Source organism: Gigantopelta aegis, chromosome 9, assembly GCF_016097555.1.
Source record: "Gigantopelta aegis isolate Gae_Host chromosome 9, Gae_host_genome, whole genome shotgun sequence".
In the NCBI taxonomy this organism is placed as follows: domain Eukaryota; kingdom Metazoa; phylum Mollusca; class Gastropoda; order Neomphalida; family Peltospiridae; genus Gigantopelta; species Gigantopelta aegis.
This window is the reverse complement of record NC_054707.1, coordinates 17992794-18008734: the sequence shown is the minus strand read 5'-3', so window position 1 is coordinate 18008734 and position 15941 is coordinate 17992794. Positions and strand designations below refer to the sequence as shown.

Here is a 15941-nt window from a genome sequence, read left to right as displayed (position 1 = left end):
GGGCTGGATCTAGCTCTGTTGGTAGTCTAAGCGTATTTGGAGAATGGGCTGGCCTGAAAATGTAAATTTTAAAGAGCTACAATTAAGCAATCTTTCATAAATGTTGCATGTTGTTTGACAGAGAATGGGGGCTGATTTTCATAAATGTTTGTTGTTTGTTAGATATGGGTACCTGGACGAATATGGTGGAGTTGAACCTTGGCACGAATCAGCTGACGAAGATCCCAGATGATATCCAGAATCTGGAGAAGCTTGAAGTTCTTATTCTTAGTAATAATTCCCTCAGGGTCAGTGTTTTCGCATTTCTATGTTTTAGAACCAAACAGTAATATGTTATAATAATTATCAGGTTAAATAATTGGTAGGGGACAGGATGTAGCCCAGTGGTAAAGCACTCACATAATGCGCAGTCCGTCTGGGATTGATCCCCTTCGGTTAATCCATTGGGCTACTTCTCATTCCAACCAGTGCACTACAAATAGTTATCAAAGGCTGTGGTATGTGCTATCCTGTCTGGAATGGTGCATTTAAATTGTGAATTTCCTCTCTAAGACTGTCAAAATTACAAATGTTTGACATCCAATAGCCGATGATTAATACTTTTGTATGCTCTAGTGGTGTTGTTAAACAAAACAAACTAACTTTTTAAATAATTTGTATGTGAAATAAACTCATGGAGAATAAAATTATGAAAATGGGGATAAAATTAGTATGTTTGGGCAGGATTACCACGTAATTCAATTCTGCCTTTTGCTGCTAATATTAAACATCACAGATGTCATTAAAATGTGTTTGTGTTTGTTTTTTTGTTTTTAAATTGATGTGGTTTTTATTGTATTTTTTATTTTACTAAAGTTTTCAAATATTGATCTATCACTATGATTAAGGAATTGCTAATTATTTTAAAACAAGATCCAAGTTTTTCTGTTTCAAAATTACTGTTGGATGTATTGCTGTGTTATTATTCTACACTTTTCTATTGTCTTTAGCGGTTAACGTCGAGCATTGGTAACCTGAAGAAACTCAGAGTATTAGACCTAGAGGAGAATCGCTTGGAACAGCTTCCTCAAGAAATTGGTTTGTAATTTGTTGAGTAATATATCCTTTTCACATATAATTCAGTTAAAAAAACTGGCCAAAAATACTGACAATCACTGGGGGGTTTTATTGGGGAGGATACCAATATTGTGAAAATGTGATGGAAACAATTTGAATCCATCCAGATATTTTATTACAATTTTTACGTGATACTGAGTTATATTTAAAATTTTAATTTTACCTATCTGTGATATTTGTATTTTTTTCACAGTTCTTTACACTGTGTTTTAATTTAACTGTTGAATTTTTATATTGATGTTGATCATTACTTTATTTGCCTGCATTTACCATAGTTTGACACCCAATAGCCGATGTATTTTTTGTGCTGGGGTGTTGTTAAACATTCATTCTATAACTAATTTTCTGGAAAAAAAGATGCAGAAATACTTATGAACAGACGCTACATTGTGTCATATACTATACACAAATGCAGGCTACTGCAATGAGTTCTCGCTTTGATTGTCAGCTTTTATGTTAGACACATCCACAGTAATGTTTGACATCATATATAGAAAGAATTCTACGGAACCATTTCTTGACCTCAAGATACCTTGAGTTAATGAGAGAACAGAGGGTGAGATAAATACATTTGACTACATTGTTTTAAACTGAAGTTTTTGTTTTTAAACAAAAGTAATGAATGTCAAGGTAAAAACATTTTTGTTTCAGGTCAACTGAGAGAGCTTCAGCGACTTGTTGTCCAGTCCAACCAACTTACCTGTCTGCCACGATCAATAGGGTGTGTATACAACTAGATAATATAGAGATTATTATACGAGCTGGTGCGTTGTACTGACTTAACGAAATAAGTGTCCTGGATTTGTATAGGATTTGTGTATTGCCCGACCAAGAGCGAGGGCCATACATGAATCCTGACACAAATTTCATAAAATCTGTAAGACTCGTCCATGAATGTAATTATTTCTTTATTATCCATATTATTAGTGTCATTTCTTTCTATGAACAAAAAGGGCCATCTCAAAATGTTTTAGCCACAGCTAGGAGATGACGAAATAATGTAATATTTCACATGCACAATCTGAGCCCAAAATTATGTTATTACACGTGTGTTTCGTATGGTTTTTATTGACTTGGTTGTGTTGAACCATGTGGATAATTAAGCTTATTATAACCTATATGGGCTCAAATATACAGGGTAATATATATTTTTTTGATAATCGTACAATGTGCAGATTGCTTCTATAGCTTCTAATTGGCTGGCTTAAAAGTGACATTTTGTTGATTGTCCACCATGACTGGAATTTTAATTTTTCCATTTATGGGCTAGATTACATATACGTTACACGATCTACAAATATTTACAGGAACATTTTGACTCATTTGTTTCATAAACATAAAAATGGTATATTCTCATAAGCAGCAGCTTTAATAGCCTAGAAAAATAACAGTTTTTTTAGTGCAACCACTGTCGTATTATTTTGGCTGTAATATGACTTGTAATGCACATAATGATTATATGTCAAAATGGCTGATGGCTTTGTTGTAGGCAGTAGAGGAATTTGTGTATGAATTTTGTTGTTGTTAAAGTGACAATGGGTAATAAAGAGAATAACCAACTCCCTACAAGGAATTACAAAGGTTCGGGTTTATAACATTCATTCACTCGGGACACGTATTCCATAATTTCTCATAGCTCATTATATATTCTCTAATTACCTCATTCCACTGAGGGGCGGGACGTAGCCCAGTGGTAAAGCATTTGCTTGATATGCGGTCAGTCTAGGATTGAGCCCCGTTGTTGGACCCATTGGGCTATTTTTCGTTCCAGCCAGTGCTCCACAACTGGTGTAACAAAGGCCGTGGTATGTACTATCCTGTCTGTGGGATGGTGCATTTAAAAGATCCCTTGCTGCTAATCAAAAAGAATAGCCCATGAAATGGCGACAGCGGGTTTCCTCTCTCAATATATGTGTGGTTCTTAACCATATGTCTGACGCCATATAACCGTAAATAAAATGTGTTGAGTGCATCGTTAAATAAAACATTTGCTTCCTTCCTTCCACTAAATGTTGTACAGTCACAGTAGGAAAACATTTATAGCCACTTCCATAAGTCTCCACATCTGTGAAGCCTCCATCCACTTTTTGGTACTAATTAAAGTAAAAGATTTATGTTAAAAACATAGAACAGACCTGCTGGAATTTATTGAATTGACTCAACATGATTTTATGCTAATCAGCCATCTTTTTGTCCTGCTGTCTCTAATCAATTTTCCTTTCTCTTGGTGTGCAATCAATCTTTGTTTACATCTCTTAACAGGTTCTTAAAAAATCTTCAGTATTTGGGAGCAGGAGAAAATAATCTTACGTCCTTACCTCAAGAAATTGGTAAGTTGCTAACTATGTTGTGTGTTTACTTGGAGAAAATGGTGTCAAATATTAATTTTGATTGTACCTGTTTCCAGCAGATATCTTGTTGATAGAAACATAAATCGGATATCTTTACCTTTTGAATTTCTGGTGTAATGTCAATAAATAATAACAAATAATACCAACTTCACAAAATAGATAATATATATGAAACTATCACAAAATGGCAACATTTTGAACAGCCAGTGGACTTCAAGAGAGCAGCATATAATTTGGTCTTTTAAAAACATTGATATAGAAAGTGTATAAAACATCACAAATTGTCAGTGATCTATTCAGTAATGTTCACTGTGCAACTAGCCAATTTAGCCAATTGCTAATTTTTATACAAAGTGGCTACAGCATTCAGCATTTGGCTAATACAATTTGTTTTAAATTATCCTTTTTATAAAAAAATTCAAGTTAGTCTATCTGAAAATTGGCTAAGATAACATTCTTTCCCATTGTGGGCCATGATATAATTAAGGAAATGTGTATAATTTCACAATTTATATTATTATTATTTTATTTTTTTCAGGTACATTAGAAAACCTGGAATCCCTCTACATTAATGACAACCCCGAGTTGCACAGTCTGCCGTACGACTTGGCGTACTGCAGCAACCTCCAGATCATGAGTATTGAGAACTGTCCACTCAGTCAGATCCCAGCGGAAATTGTAGCCAGGGGGCCCTCTCTGGTCATACAGGTAACCTGGTCTGAACACTCCAAGGCCCATGTTTATAAAACTTCAGTCTATAGTCGTTTCCCCACACTCACACATACACACACACACACACACACACACACACACACAGGGAATGCCTTTTTTTTTTTCATTCTATGGAATTTACTACAAGTTATTTATTTGTAAGCCGAATGTTTTTTAAATTGCACCATAAAATAGTATATTTTTGTTATTTCCAAAATACTTTTGCTTATCGTTTTACGTCAAATCAAACTGAAATTATTTACGACAAATATTTTGTAGGAGGATGGGACAGACTATAGACTCGAATGTTTACTGACATTATATGTATGCAGTTTTTAAGGGAAAATGATACTATTCGGTCAAAATTTAAAAGTCATTACATCTTGAAATTTTCACATATTGAAGATATATCCTTATATTACTGGAATGTGCCAAAAAAATCATAGGTCACTGAACAAAATTTTGATCCACGGATCATAAAGTGAATAGGTGTATGAATCACTATGACGTATCCTTTTTTTTCGTGTGTAGTCTAATTAATCATGTTTTATATCCATTAACCATATTTAATTTAAAACATTTTTGTAATGCAACAACAAGAACAGTGGTTGTGTTGCTTGAAATGACATCCAGCAGACACACAAGTAGATATCTTCACTACTAAAACGGAGTTTTAAATACATTGGAACTAAAGGAAAGAGTGACTTTTAAAAACATTTACCGACTATTTGTTTTACAGTTTTACAAAATTATATATGAGAAAAGATGTTTTGAAAACTGTTAGCCTATTTTGTTACGTCGTTGTGTATGTTTCAGGCTAAACCTGTCTTTAGCAACATCACGCCACTGTTCTGCTAGTTAACGAGTCTACCGTTGCCAAATATAGTGGCGCTGCGTGCGATAGTATGATTTCCCCTTAAGGCATTGGGGTGACATTAATAGATTTAATAAAAATATTTAAACTTGGGGCCAGTTTAGACTGGTGAATAAATGAATGAATGTTTAATGACACCCCAGCACAAAAAATACATTGGCTATATGGTGCCAAATAGTGGTAAATGTGTACATTGATGATCAACATCAGTATAAGAATTCAAAAGTTAAAACCCAGTGTAAAGAGCTATGAAAATTAAGAGTAGAAGTCAGTCAAGACATTTGTAAAATTTCATACAGTGAAACCTGTTTAAACCAGATCACACCGGAGACCTAATATATATCTGATTTAGACAGGATCTGGTATTTAGAGGGTCACGTTTTAGAATTTAGAAGATTCGGGACCAATGAAACTAGACCCGTTTTAACAGGACTCTTGACTTGTTCAAATTTAATAGAAAATTTGGCCAAATTATCTATTAAATTTCAAATACTGCAGAAACCCACCATTATTTTCAACAAAATGTCAATCATTACATGAAATTCTTTCACCAAATTAAAATAAAATTTGCCAGTTGTGTTTAAAATTCGCAATTGGCGAATTTGGCGAGTGTCAGAGCTAGCCCAGCAGTGTTTTTTCCTCTCACTTCTGTACGGAGGCCATTCCCAGCCTAAACTATCTATGGTTGTATCCTTCTTTTTCAATTCTAGATGAGGGCCTGATACTTTATTAAAAGAAAGAAATAGTAAACACTAGTCTTGTAGACCAGATTTAAGTCACATCATCATCTAATGTCTGTATAAAATGCAAAATTTGTCATGTGGGATAGAAAGTCAGTAACGTGATCAGGGCTGGGAATTCTCCTCGGATCAGCTGTTTTCCTCTTATGGAACATTGCCCGGCCTCGGTGGCGTCGTGATAGGCCATCGGTCTACAGGCTGGTAGGTACTGCATTTGGATCCCAGTCGAGGCATGGGATTTTTAATCCAGATACCGACTCCAAACTTTGAGTGAGTGCTCTGCAAGGCTCAATGGGTAGGTGTAAACCACTTGCACCGACCAATGATCCATAACTGGTTCAACAAAGGCCATGGTTTGTGCATCTGTAAAAAATCTCAGTAACCCCTACTTGTCAAGACACTGCAAAGTTTTCCTGATTATTGTCCAATGTTATTTTCATATTATTTTCATCTCTGATAAATAACATCCATCTGCGTTACTCGAGCATAACATTTTGGACTTTGGCTTTGTATTGAAACATTTAAAGGCTTTGTATTGAAACATATAAAGGCTTTGTATTGAAACATTTAAAGGCTTTGTATTGAAACATTTAAAGGCTTTGTATTGAAACATACAAAAGGCTTTGTATTGAAACATTTAAAGGCTTTGTATTGACACATTTAAAGGCTTTGTATTGAAACATTTAAAGGCTTTGTATTGAAACATTTAAAGGCTTTGTATTGAAACATTTAAAGGGACAGACCCTAGCTTGAACCCGTGAAAATTAACACCAAGTTTAGTTAATCTACAGACAATAAAATGTAAGTAAAGTATGATTTGTGTTATCATAAAAGACTCAAATAGTCACAAATATGCCTTAGTGTTTAAAAACTAGGGTATGTTTCAACATTACCGATACATATCATGTTGAATTGGGCTTTTATTTTCCAAATTTTTTTCAGTACCTCAAGCTCCAAGGTCCATATTGCCAGATGCGAGACTAAAACCATTATCCAAGACTTGGCGGAATCATTGTCAGCATCGACCATGAGTTTGTTAATGGACTGTGTGATACATTAATACATTACACCAACCCTCTGCTGTACTCCGTAGGTCATAGAATTATGACATGCTCCAGTAATGCTGTCCTCTCACACAGCAGAGCATCAACATCATCATTGTCATCCTCCTCATGATCATCGCCATCATCATCATGATCATCATCATTGCTGTAAGCTTTATTTTGCTAGTTTAATGTACTAAGTTTTAACGGGCAGTGACGTTGGCTTGATATGAGAACCAGCAGGTTTTCCACAGCAAATCTGGTCTGGCAGCAAGCAGTCAGTTGATGGGAGTGTCGTTTAGTTGCGTCTCCATAGCAACGTGAATCCTCAAGTGCAGAACGCCTGTTACAGTAATATTTTGGTGCTTTTCATGATCATTGTCTCGGAATATTAACTGTTTTGTGTGTTTTGCTCCCTGGTAATTGTGATTTTTATATATTGCTTGTTTATTATATTATATTATATAATAAAATTGTGATAGTTTTGATGTATTTTATCCCCCGAAATGTTCATTATTAATATTTTGCTTGTGATCTGACTTAATAATGTTAGTTGATGTCTGTTCTTCAGATTACTTACAAAGAGTCTGTCTATGAGTAGATTGCAATACACAACATACACAATGGCATACACCCAAACTTTTAATTGAATAATAAGTTATGAAATGCACAACAACCATTTGTTCAGACATGTTTCATGAAATATTAAATTATTTTAATTAATGATTTTTTTTTATGTCAGTAAAATGATTCATGTTGAAAATAATTTCCCATCCCAGTTAAAAACACCAAAACACGTAACAAATTGAAAACATTTCTGCCTCTGGGTTGTTTTTTTAAAGCCATTTACCTAAGTTTTTGTCGTGATATCATCCAGAAGGGAATCTATTGCTGTAGATGGTGTGCTGTTTGTAATGTTGTGAAGTATAGTTAACACCATCACTGATTCATTTGAAATGTTAAGTAGGCATCTTACTTTAAAGTATTGCTTAGGATTTTGTTCTAGCTGTAGTTACCTGTACGTGGAACTACTACCCAAGAACTGGCAGGCCAGTTTAGCCGTGACTTGTAGGATAGATAGCCTATTGTATATTAAGTACATTCTTTCATGTATATATTTTCAATGTTTTACAATGATCATAACAAAAATGTACAAATAATGGATTACGGGGGGAAAAGAGAAACTGAATCTGTAACCTGTAGTAAAACTGCCACGCGAAATATGTGGTATAAAAACTTATTATTGATATATTAAGATGTAAAATTAATAGTATTTACCATATACACAAGAAATACATAATCGATCTCTATTACATGTAATACGGGGTACAATATTTCTTTCATTCTTTGCGTATGTCAGTGATACATTTGATGTGTGGCACATTAGTAATTAAATAGAAGATACAATCTCTTTTAAAAAAACAAACACCGGTTGATTTAAGATATATTTGAAATGTTGTACAATTGTAGTAGAATTGGGTAACTCACCAGTTACGCAATATAATTCATGTGACTGAACAATAGGTTACCTAGGTAAAAATTGAATGAATCAACTTCTGGTTAAGTACAATTGTGAAATATTGTCCCCTGTAGTACTGATGTTATATGTAAATACTAAAACTATAAACCAACTTGAAAATACTACATATCATCGCTGTACACTTTGTATGTGGAATTTGAATCCTTCAGTTTAGACTCTTATTATCACAGCTGACTGCGCTGTATTGGGATTCTCATGTTGACTTTTTATATATATATATATCATTTTTGGCAAACTATATTTTGCTGGCAACCTTGATAAGCTGTGTTTGATATAATAATGTATATTTACATGGAGCAGTTAAACACTGCAGGATAGGAGTAGTAAAAATACACATGCAGGAGTTCTGTTTGTATTCATGTTTTTATTGATTAGTTTGAAATAAATTTGAATTCCACATCATCCGAAATTAAGTGTATTTGAGCAACAATAATATACTATGCAAAGTTTGCTAAGGGGATCACGAATTCCAGATCATTTAACGTTAATGTGTTCCACATTAATCACTAAATTGTACTAATACACAATAGTTAAATGTTTAATGAATTGAAAATTGCAAGAATTCATCCATTTAGAGGGAAAATTAGCTACATGCCATAGGGTATGCACACCTCTGAAAACTATTTTGGTGATCACACATGAAGATATTTACAGATAATGAACAACAATGGAACATCTTTGACTGAGGTACAATGTCAAGATCATACGTGAAAACCTCTTGCCATAATAACTGGCATTGTTATTTCATGCTCCTAATCAGCCGGAACATATATCTGTAGACGGTCATATATCTGTAGAAGATTGTTCCATTTCTCCCAAAAATGTATATGTGATCCTTTGCAAACTTTGAATAGTATATTTGGAAGCGATATTGTCTGATAGTGTTTTATGCTTCTGGGACCTAATTCACTAAACTCTCACAACTTTGCGATGTCGCAGTGCAATGCAAAGAGACTTGCAAAGAGGATACTTTGTTGTCTAGAAGAGCCTAAGAGAGGTTTGTGAATTAGGCCCCTGGTGTCATTTTCTTTATGTTTACATGGCAAGCCAAAAGGATACAGTCATTTTCTATTTGACTGTCAAATTTTCCAAATGATTAATTTTAGCAGCCAAATACAGTCAAGACATTGTCTTCGCCTGCTATCTCATGAGCTTAAGATAGATGTATCTTGAGGTAGAAAAATTGTCCCATGCTATAATTTTCATCATCTCTTGTTATGTTTATCACAAACCACCATTACCTTGAGCTGTTTGGGTTATTTCCCTTCAACAATGATATATAATGAAGTTTGACCATAGTCATTTTAAATTATTTTTTCGAAATTAATGTGTTGTGTAGTTTTGACAGTATGAAGAAATAAATTAATGAAAGGTATACCATTAGACGTACATGTTTGTTCTGTTACAGTGTCATGTTGTAGACAGGATTTATGGTCCGTTTGTTTTAATAAATTTGGTAATAATGTGAAGAAAAAATCAAACCTTTAAAAACATGACAGTTCCATTCTGTTATAAGCATTTGATTTTTTGTTTGTTGATTTTTTAATTTACAAAACCAAATATGTTTATTTGTTTATTTGCAGGAACTTAATTATCATGCTTTACGTAGAAAACAGGGTTTTTTTTTTGCATGCATTTAAATATCTTATTAAAGGTGAAATTACGTTATGGCCTATACAGTATTACACCAGTTGATAAGTTCACTTCAGGTAAATATATAACACTCCGATTAGGTTTTCCTTCCATTGAATAGGAGTAGCCTATGCAGAGTTTAAGCTGGATCAGAAAAAATATATATTTGCAGTTTGGAGAACTTGGCTAGAAAATCTTTAGCAATACTCTAGTTTCAAACAGTCTAAATAACAGTAGTTCTTTTGTTCTTTGTACAATAAAATACGTTTTCAATTAATCAAGATTTAAGAACCAGGGGCCTAATTCACTAAACTCTCGCAACTTTTCGATCTCGCAGTGCAGTGCTAAAAGACTTGCAAAGAGGATGCTTTGTTGTCTAGCAGAGCCTAAGAGACCTGTGTGTATTAGGCCCCTGCTCCCAATTTTACAAAACATCATAAGCCTAGTTTTGCATGTAAATGTAAATCTACAACTAAACCACAATTTTAATTATTATTCAAAGTACAATAAATATAATTTGAAGTACACAAATTTCATTTTCTTTTATCCTTTTAGTGCTCGATCTTCCATAACATGTAATTTTCTGGTTGAAATAGATGCCAATTATGGGTGTGGTTTTTTTTTTTTTTTATCAATGTGATTCCATTTTATGAAAGCTTAATAATATCCCAGCAAAGTACAGAAGGAATTATGATTTAAGTTATATTTGTGGTGCTGGGCCCCGTTCCATGAATCGATTTTAACGCTATGATTACCTTACTTGCTTTTGAAACAAGTGGATCAGTAGTCCAGTATTTGAATGGTTGCTAGCAGATTATGTAGTTAACACTGAGTTGATACAAAGCAGTGAGTTCACTTAGTATGAATCTTGTAAATGCAAACTTCACTGCATTGTCTATTGCCGTAGGCAGTTGCAAACTCCACTGCATTGCCGATTGCTGTGGGCAATTGCAAACTCTACTGCATTGCCGATTGCCGTAGGCAATTGCACCACGGCAATTGCAGGGGTTGAAATTGTATCTTTGGTTGTACTCGGTATACTACTTTTTTTTAAAGTATTTTTCTTTTGTTGATTCTCTTTTAATTGTCAGTGTTAATATATTACTTTTCATTTAAATCAGTAAATTGATTGGAATGGCTTTTTCTCTTTTTACATGTATTGGTTAATTAACTAGTCCTTTGTCCATCTAAAACAAAGCAAATGTACCATGATACAAGGTTGCATTCTGCAGTAAAATTGTATGAACTGAAGACATAAAAAAATATTTTGTGTCAATTCCAGCGTATTTTATTTTAATGGGTTGTCTTGTATAAAAAGGCAGTGTCCGTATTTACATTTATTCTTTCTTGTCCATATTGCAGATAAATGTCACATATATATGTATTCCAAAATGTGCTACTGATTGATCAAAGTGCAATAATTTAAAAACATTGTTGTCTTTTTTCTTTTTCTTTTTTAAATTCTGTAAATTCCATTAGCAGGTAAATACATTTTTTATTAAAGCTCTAATATTGAAATATTTTATTTCTGCAAGCTACTCAATTTATGATAATCATGCATTGTTAATAGTTGACACCTACATTTTAAAATATTAAAAACAAGTGAAGTTAGTTTATCAAACTTTCATTGGTATGTATTGCCATTATGAAAAATATTTTTGGAACATAAATCCATCAATAGCACAAATCCAAAATCGAAATATAGCTTACAATACATATATATATAATACATACAGACACATACACACACACAAACACACGCACACACACACACGCTCACACACACGTGCACACACACTTGTAAATATAAAACATACTTTGACCATGCATCTTCTGTGTTATCATGTGTTTCTGTTTTGTAGCATACTGTATAAACTAATGATGAAACTTTAGCTACTGAAATAAGTACTGGAAAATGCAAATACATGTATTGCTATGGCATTTTCCTATTTAGGTGTTTGTACATCGCACTGGCCTGTGGAGCAGTCAGGTTTTGTTTGATAACTGTATAGCAGCGCACGGGGGGAGAGCTTGGATACCTCAGATTTGTGATAACTTGAAATGCTCGTGATTGTAACAATATGGCTGCCGCCTCTCGGATTGTGAACAAGCAAAAGTTTAGTTTGTGTGTGCATGTGGGTGGCATTTGATCAACTCTGTAGACGTTGTATACATACTGATACATTTTACTAATGCTTCAGACGAGACATATGACATTTTTAAAACCGTGGATCCATGGGTACGTATCAAGATTTCTTTGTTAATAACAATTCGCTGGACAGACACCATGTGAACATTAGTTGAATTTGTAAAGAGTGGGAATGACTCTTCATTTTTACGTCGTTTTGGCTCTAAGGCCTTGTTGAACTTAACAGTGCAGAGATAGTAATTCGGCATGTATGTATGTCTGGGTATAAAGCTTTAATATTAACAGATAGGGAGTAATATAAAGGGCCGTTCGCATTAGATAGGGAGTATTATAAACGGCCGTTCGCATCAGATAGGGAGTAATATAAACGGCCGTTCGCATCAGATAGGGAGTATTATAAAGGGCCGTTCGCATTAGTATATAGAGGAAATTTCATGTTTTTTGTAAAATATGATTTATATCTCATCGAGTGAAGTTTGCAATGAGTGTGATATGATTGCAAACTTCACGAGTGACCGATAACACTTTTATTTCATTGATATTTTAAGATATTTCACTAAATGTTGTATAATAAAACCAGGATATTACATTGGAGGGGGACACCTACATTGACTAAATTGTATTATGGAACGAGAGGCAAATATAAAAGGTGGTGTGAAAAAAAGAAAGAAAAAGAGACGTGCTGGGGCGGGTGGACAGACCCCTCCCCCTCCCCCTAGTGCCAACACACAGCAACGCCAGTGGCGCACACGGCTATCGGCATTTTAACTCGAGTACAAACTACACGGAGAGTGAGAGTTAGGGCGTTAATACCAGCAAATGTTTTGAAAACGACGGCCCGACCCGTACCCCCATCACACACACACACATCATCAACCATGGGCCTCGAGCATTGAATGTAGATTGATTTTAGTCCATATCAGATTCTGTTCCAAATTATGCTATAGATTACGGACAAGACCCCCACCCACGTACCTCCCACCCTCCCTTAATCTCTGAATTGTTATGCTCGATCAAGAGATCTGGGAAGTCGTTCAACGAAGGTTCTGAAATCTGTGATTGAAATAACGGTACTCGCGTAAGAGCTAAAAACCGATGCCGGCTATGACTAATGCTCTGAATCTGTTACTACTAAGCAAGTAATACTGTCCAGCATGTTTCGTAACAAGAATTTCTATATATGTATTCCGTGGATCACGAATTTTGTTCTCCACTCAAAACCATCCCCTGTTCACGTCATCCCTAATTCCTGTCTATATATTATCTGAATTGGGCTGATCGAAACGAATAAGTCCATCACGGGAAGTACACGTATTGTTGTTATAAAGAAAGTGCACCTCTGTCGGTTACTTGTATAATAAAGATTATATACGCAGCATTGACGAGGACGTTTGTTAATACGTAAATCGTATTGGTCAATAATCGATTGAAATGCGTTTTGGACATGGTTCTTGTGCGCAGTTTGCGAACATCATTGTTGCACTGGATGGTATTGGTAATATTACAGTCGGGTGAATGAGGCGGAACTGTAGCTTAGTAAGTGAAGATGTATATATACAATCAAATGAATAAACTTAATGCCATACTATACATTTTTTGTTCTTTTTGATCAGCGGTTTCACTTGTCCTGGTTTCAGAGAATGTTTTGCCAACGTTAAAGAAACAAGAATCATGTTAATCACCTCTTGGCATCCCACTGTCCAAACACCATGATTCCGCGCCTGGAAATTGTTGATATTTCTAGGGCCCAATGGTAAAGCGATCGCCTGAAGCACGGTCGGTCTAGGATCGATCCCTATCTGCTATTTCTCGTTCAATCCACTGGCATATCAGTCCGTGGTATGTGTTATCTGTCTGTCGGATATCCCTTGCTACTAATGGAAAAATGTAGCGGTTTTTCTCGAAGACTTATATTCTCGTTCTAGCCGGTGCACCACGACTGGTATACCAAATACTGGTATGTGCTGTCCTGTCTAATGGTGCATATAAAAGATCCCTCGCTACTAGTAAAAACAAATGTAGCGGGTTTCTTCTCTAAGAATATATGTCAAAATTACCGAATTGTTGAACATCTAATAGCTGATGATTAATAAATCAGTGTACTCTAGTGGTGTCGTTAAACAAAACAAATTAACATGTGGTATGCTGCCATTTATATAACCGCAAACAGGCTGTGATCTGGCTCAAAAGTGGGCAACTAGTTTTGAAAACATTGTAGTCTGCCTGTATTGGTAATTTTTGTTTTTGTTTTATTATTTTTATTGTACTACTGTGTAAGAGGATTGCTTTGACAAATCCAAACCTGTATAAAGGTCGTGGTGAATTACAGTTGCGGTGGCGTTACGTAGCCCAGTGGTAAAGCGCTCGCTTGATGCGCGGACGGTCTGGGATCGAGCCCCGTCGGTGGGTCCTGTGGGTTATTTCTCGTTCCAGCCAGTGCACCACGACTGGTATACCAAAGTCCGTGGTATGTGCTATTCTGTCTGTCAGATGGTGCAAATAAAAGATAACTTGCTACTAATGAAAAAATGTAGCGGTTTTTTTCTAAGACTGTCAAATTACCAAAAGTTTAACATACAATAGCTGATCTAGTGGTGTCGTTAAACAAAACAAACTTTAACTATGTGTATACCATTCAGATCCATTGTGGTTTTCCCATTACAAATAAGATTCACAAACAATACTCCAAAGGTCGTGGTAATATGTATCTGCATATAACTTGTAAGAGGTAGATTCCAATCAATTCGAAGTGTAGCCCTATGGCTGAAGCCATAACTTTCATCTTCAAACAACGTCACAGTGATATTGTCGCAATGATAAACGCTTACGAGAACAAGACCGGCCTCGGTGGCGCAGTGTTTAAGCCATCGGACTATAGGCTGGTAGGCAGGGTTCGCAGCCCGATACCGGCTTCAACCCAGAGCGAGTTCTTAAGGGTGCCACTACACCCTCTTCTCTCTAACAACTAACCCACTGTCCTGGACAGACAACCCAGGACAGCGTGCTTGAACCTTAATTGGATATAAGCACGAAAATAAGTTGAAATGAAAACGAAAACAAGATCAAACATATTAAACATTCTTTCCTCGTGCAGTTTAGTACATGTTTTATTTTATTACATTCCCGTACATAATGTATTATCACTTTAAAAATATGTGAATCCACAAAAATGACTAAACTGTTTTTTAAAAAGTGCTTAGCATCTCCGTAATAAAATATTAAGTGTTAATTCCTAAAATGAAGTGAGCTCTGTGATCTAGTGGATAAGCTGCTGGACAATCAAGCTGACGACAGTGGTTCAAATCCCGTCAAAGCTCTCTCCCTATCATTCTCAGTATTTTAATATGAAAAACTTTCCATTTTCTTCCACGATTTCAGTCTGTTTCGACCCTTTCTGTCAGTTTCCTTCAATTCTGTCTTCTGAGCTGTCCTCACCATCGCCTACCTGTCTCAACTTCCTTCACGGGTGCAGTCTCTGTGTATTTCCCTACACCCACCTGGCATCCTCGTTCTCAGCCGCTAATAAAGCTGGCCTGATCCACGGCACTAACTAACGACCGCCGGTAGTAGGGGTGTATAGTAGGTGGTTACAAGTGCCTCTGAACAGGGAAGGAAGGAAATGTTTTATTTAACGACGCACTCAACACATTTCATTTACGGTTATTTTGGCCTCTTAAAATGCCAGAAGTAACTACTGAACACTCCCCGAAGTGGTCAGACTAAGCCACACCTAAAAGCTTTATGGGGAATGGCAGATGTATGGCACAGATAGCCACAAGAGACAA

The 15941-nt window shown here is 35.4% G+C and overlaps 1 protein-coding gene across 1 annotated transcript in view; it reads left to right on the top strand.

Annotated features, from left to right (window-relative positions):
* The window catches only part of LOC121382029 (leucine-rich repeat protein SHOC-2-like), a 35382-nt gene extending 21638 nt beyond the window's left edge, over positions 1-13744 (top strand). The window contains exons 13-18 of the mRNA XM_041511494.1: positions 163-287; positions 990-1077; positions 1768-1837; positions 3379-3446; positions 4006-4175; positions 6735-13744. Of these exons, the coding sequence (XP_041367428.1) occupies positions 163-287; positions 990-1077; positions 1768-1837; positions 3379-3446; positions 4006-4175; positions 6735-6776 (563 nt within the window). The 3' untranslated portion in view covers positions 6777-13744. The remainder of the gene's footprint in view (positions 1-162; positions 288-989; positions 1078-1767; positions 1838-3378; positions 3447-4005; positions 4176-6734) is intronic.
* The last annotated feature ends 2197 nt before the right edge of the window (positions 13745-15941 follow it).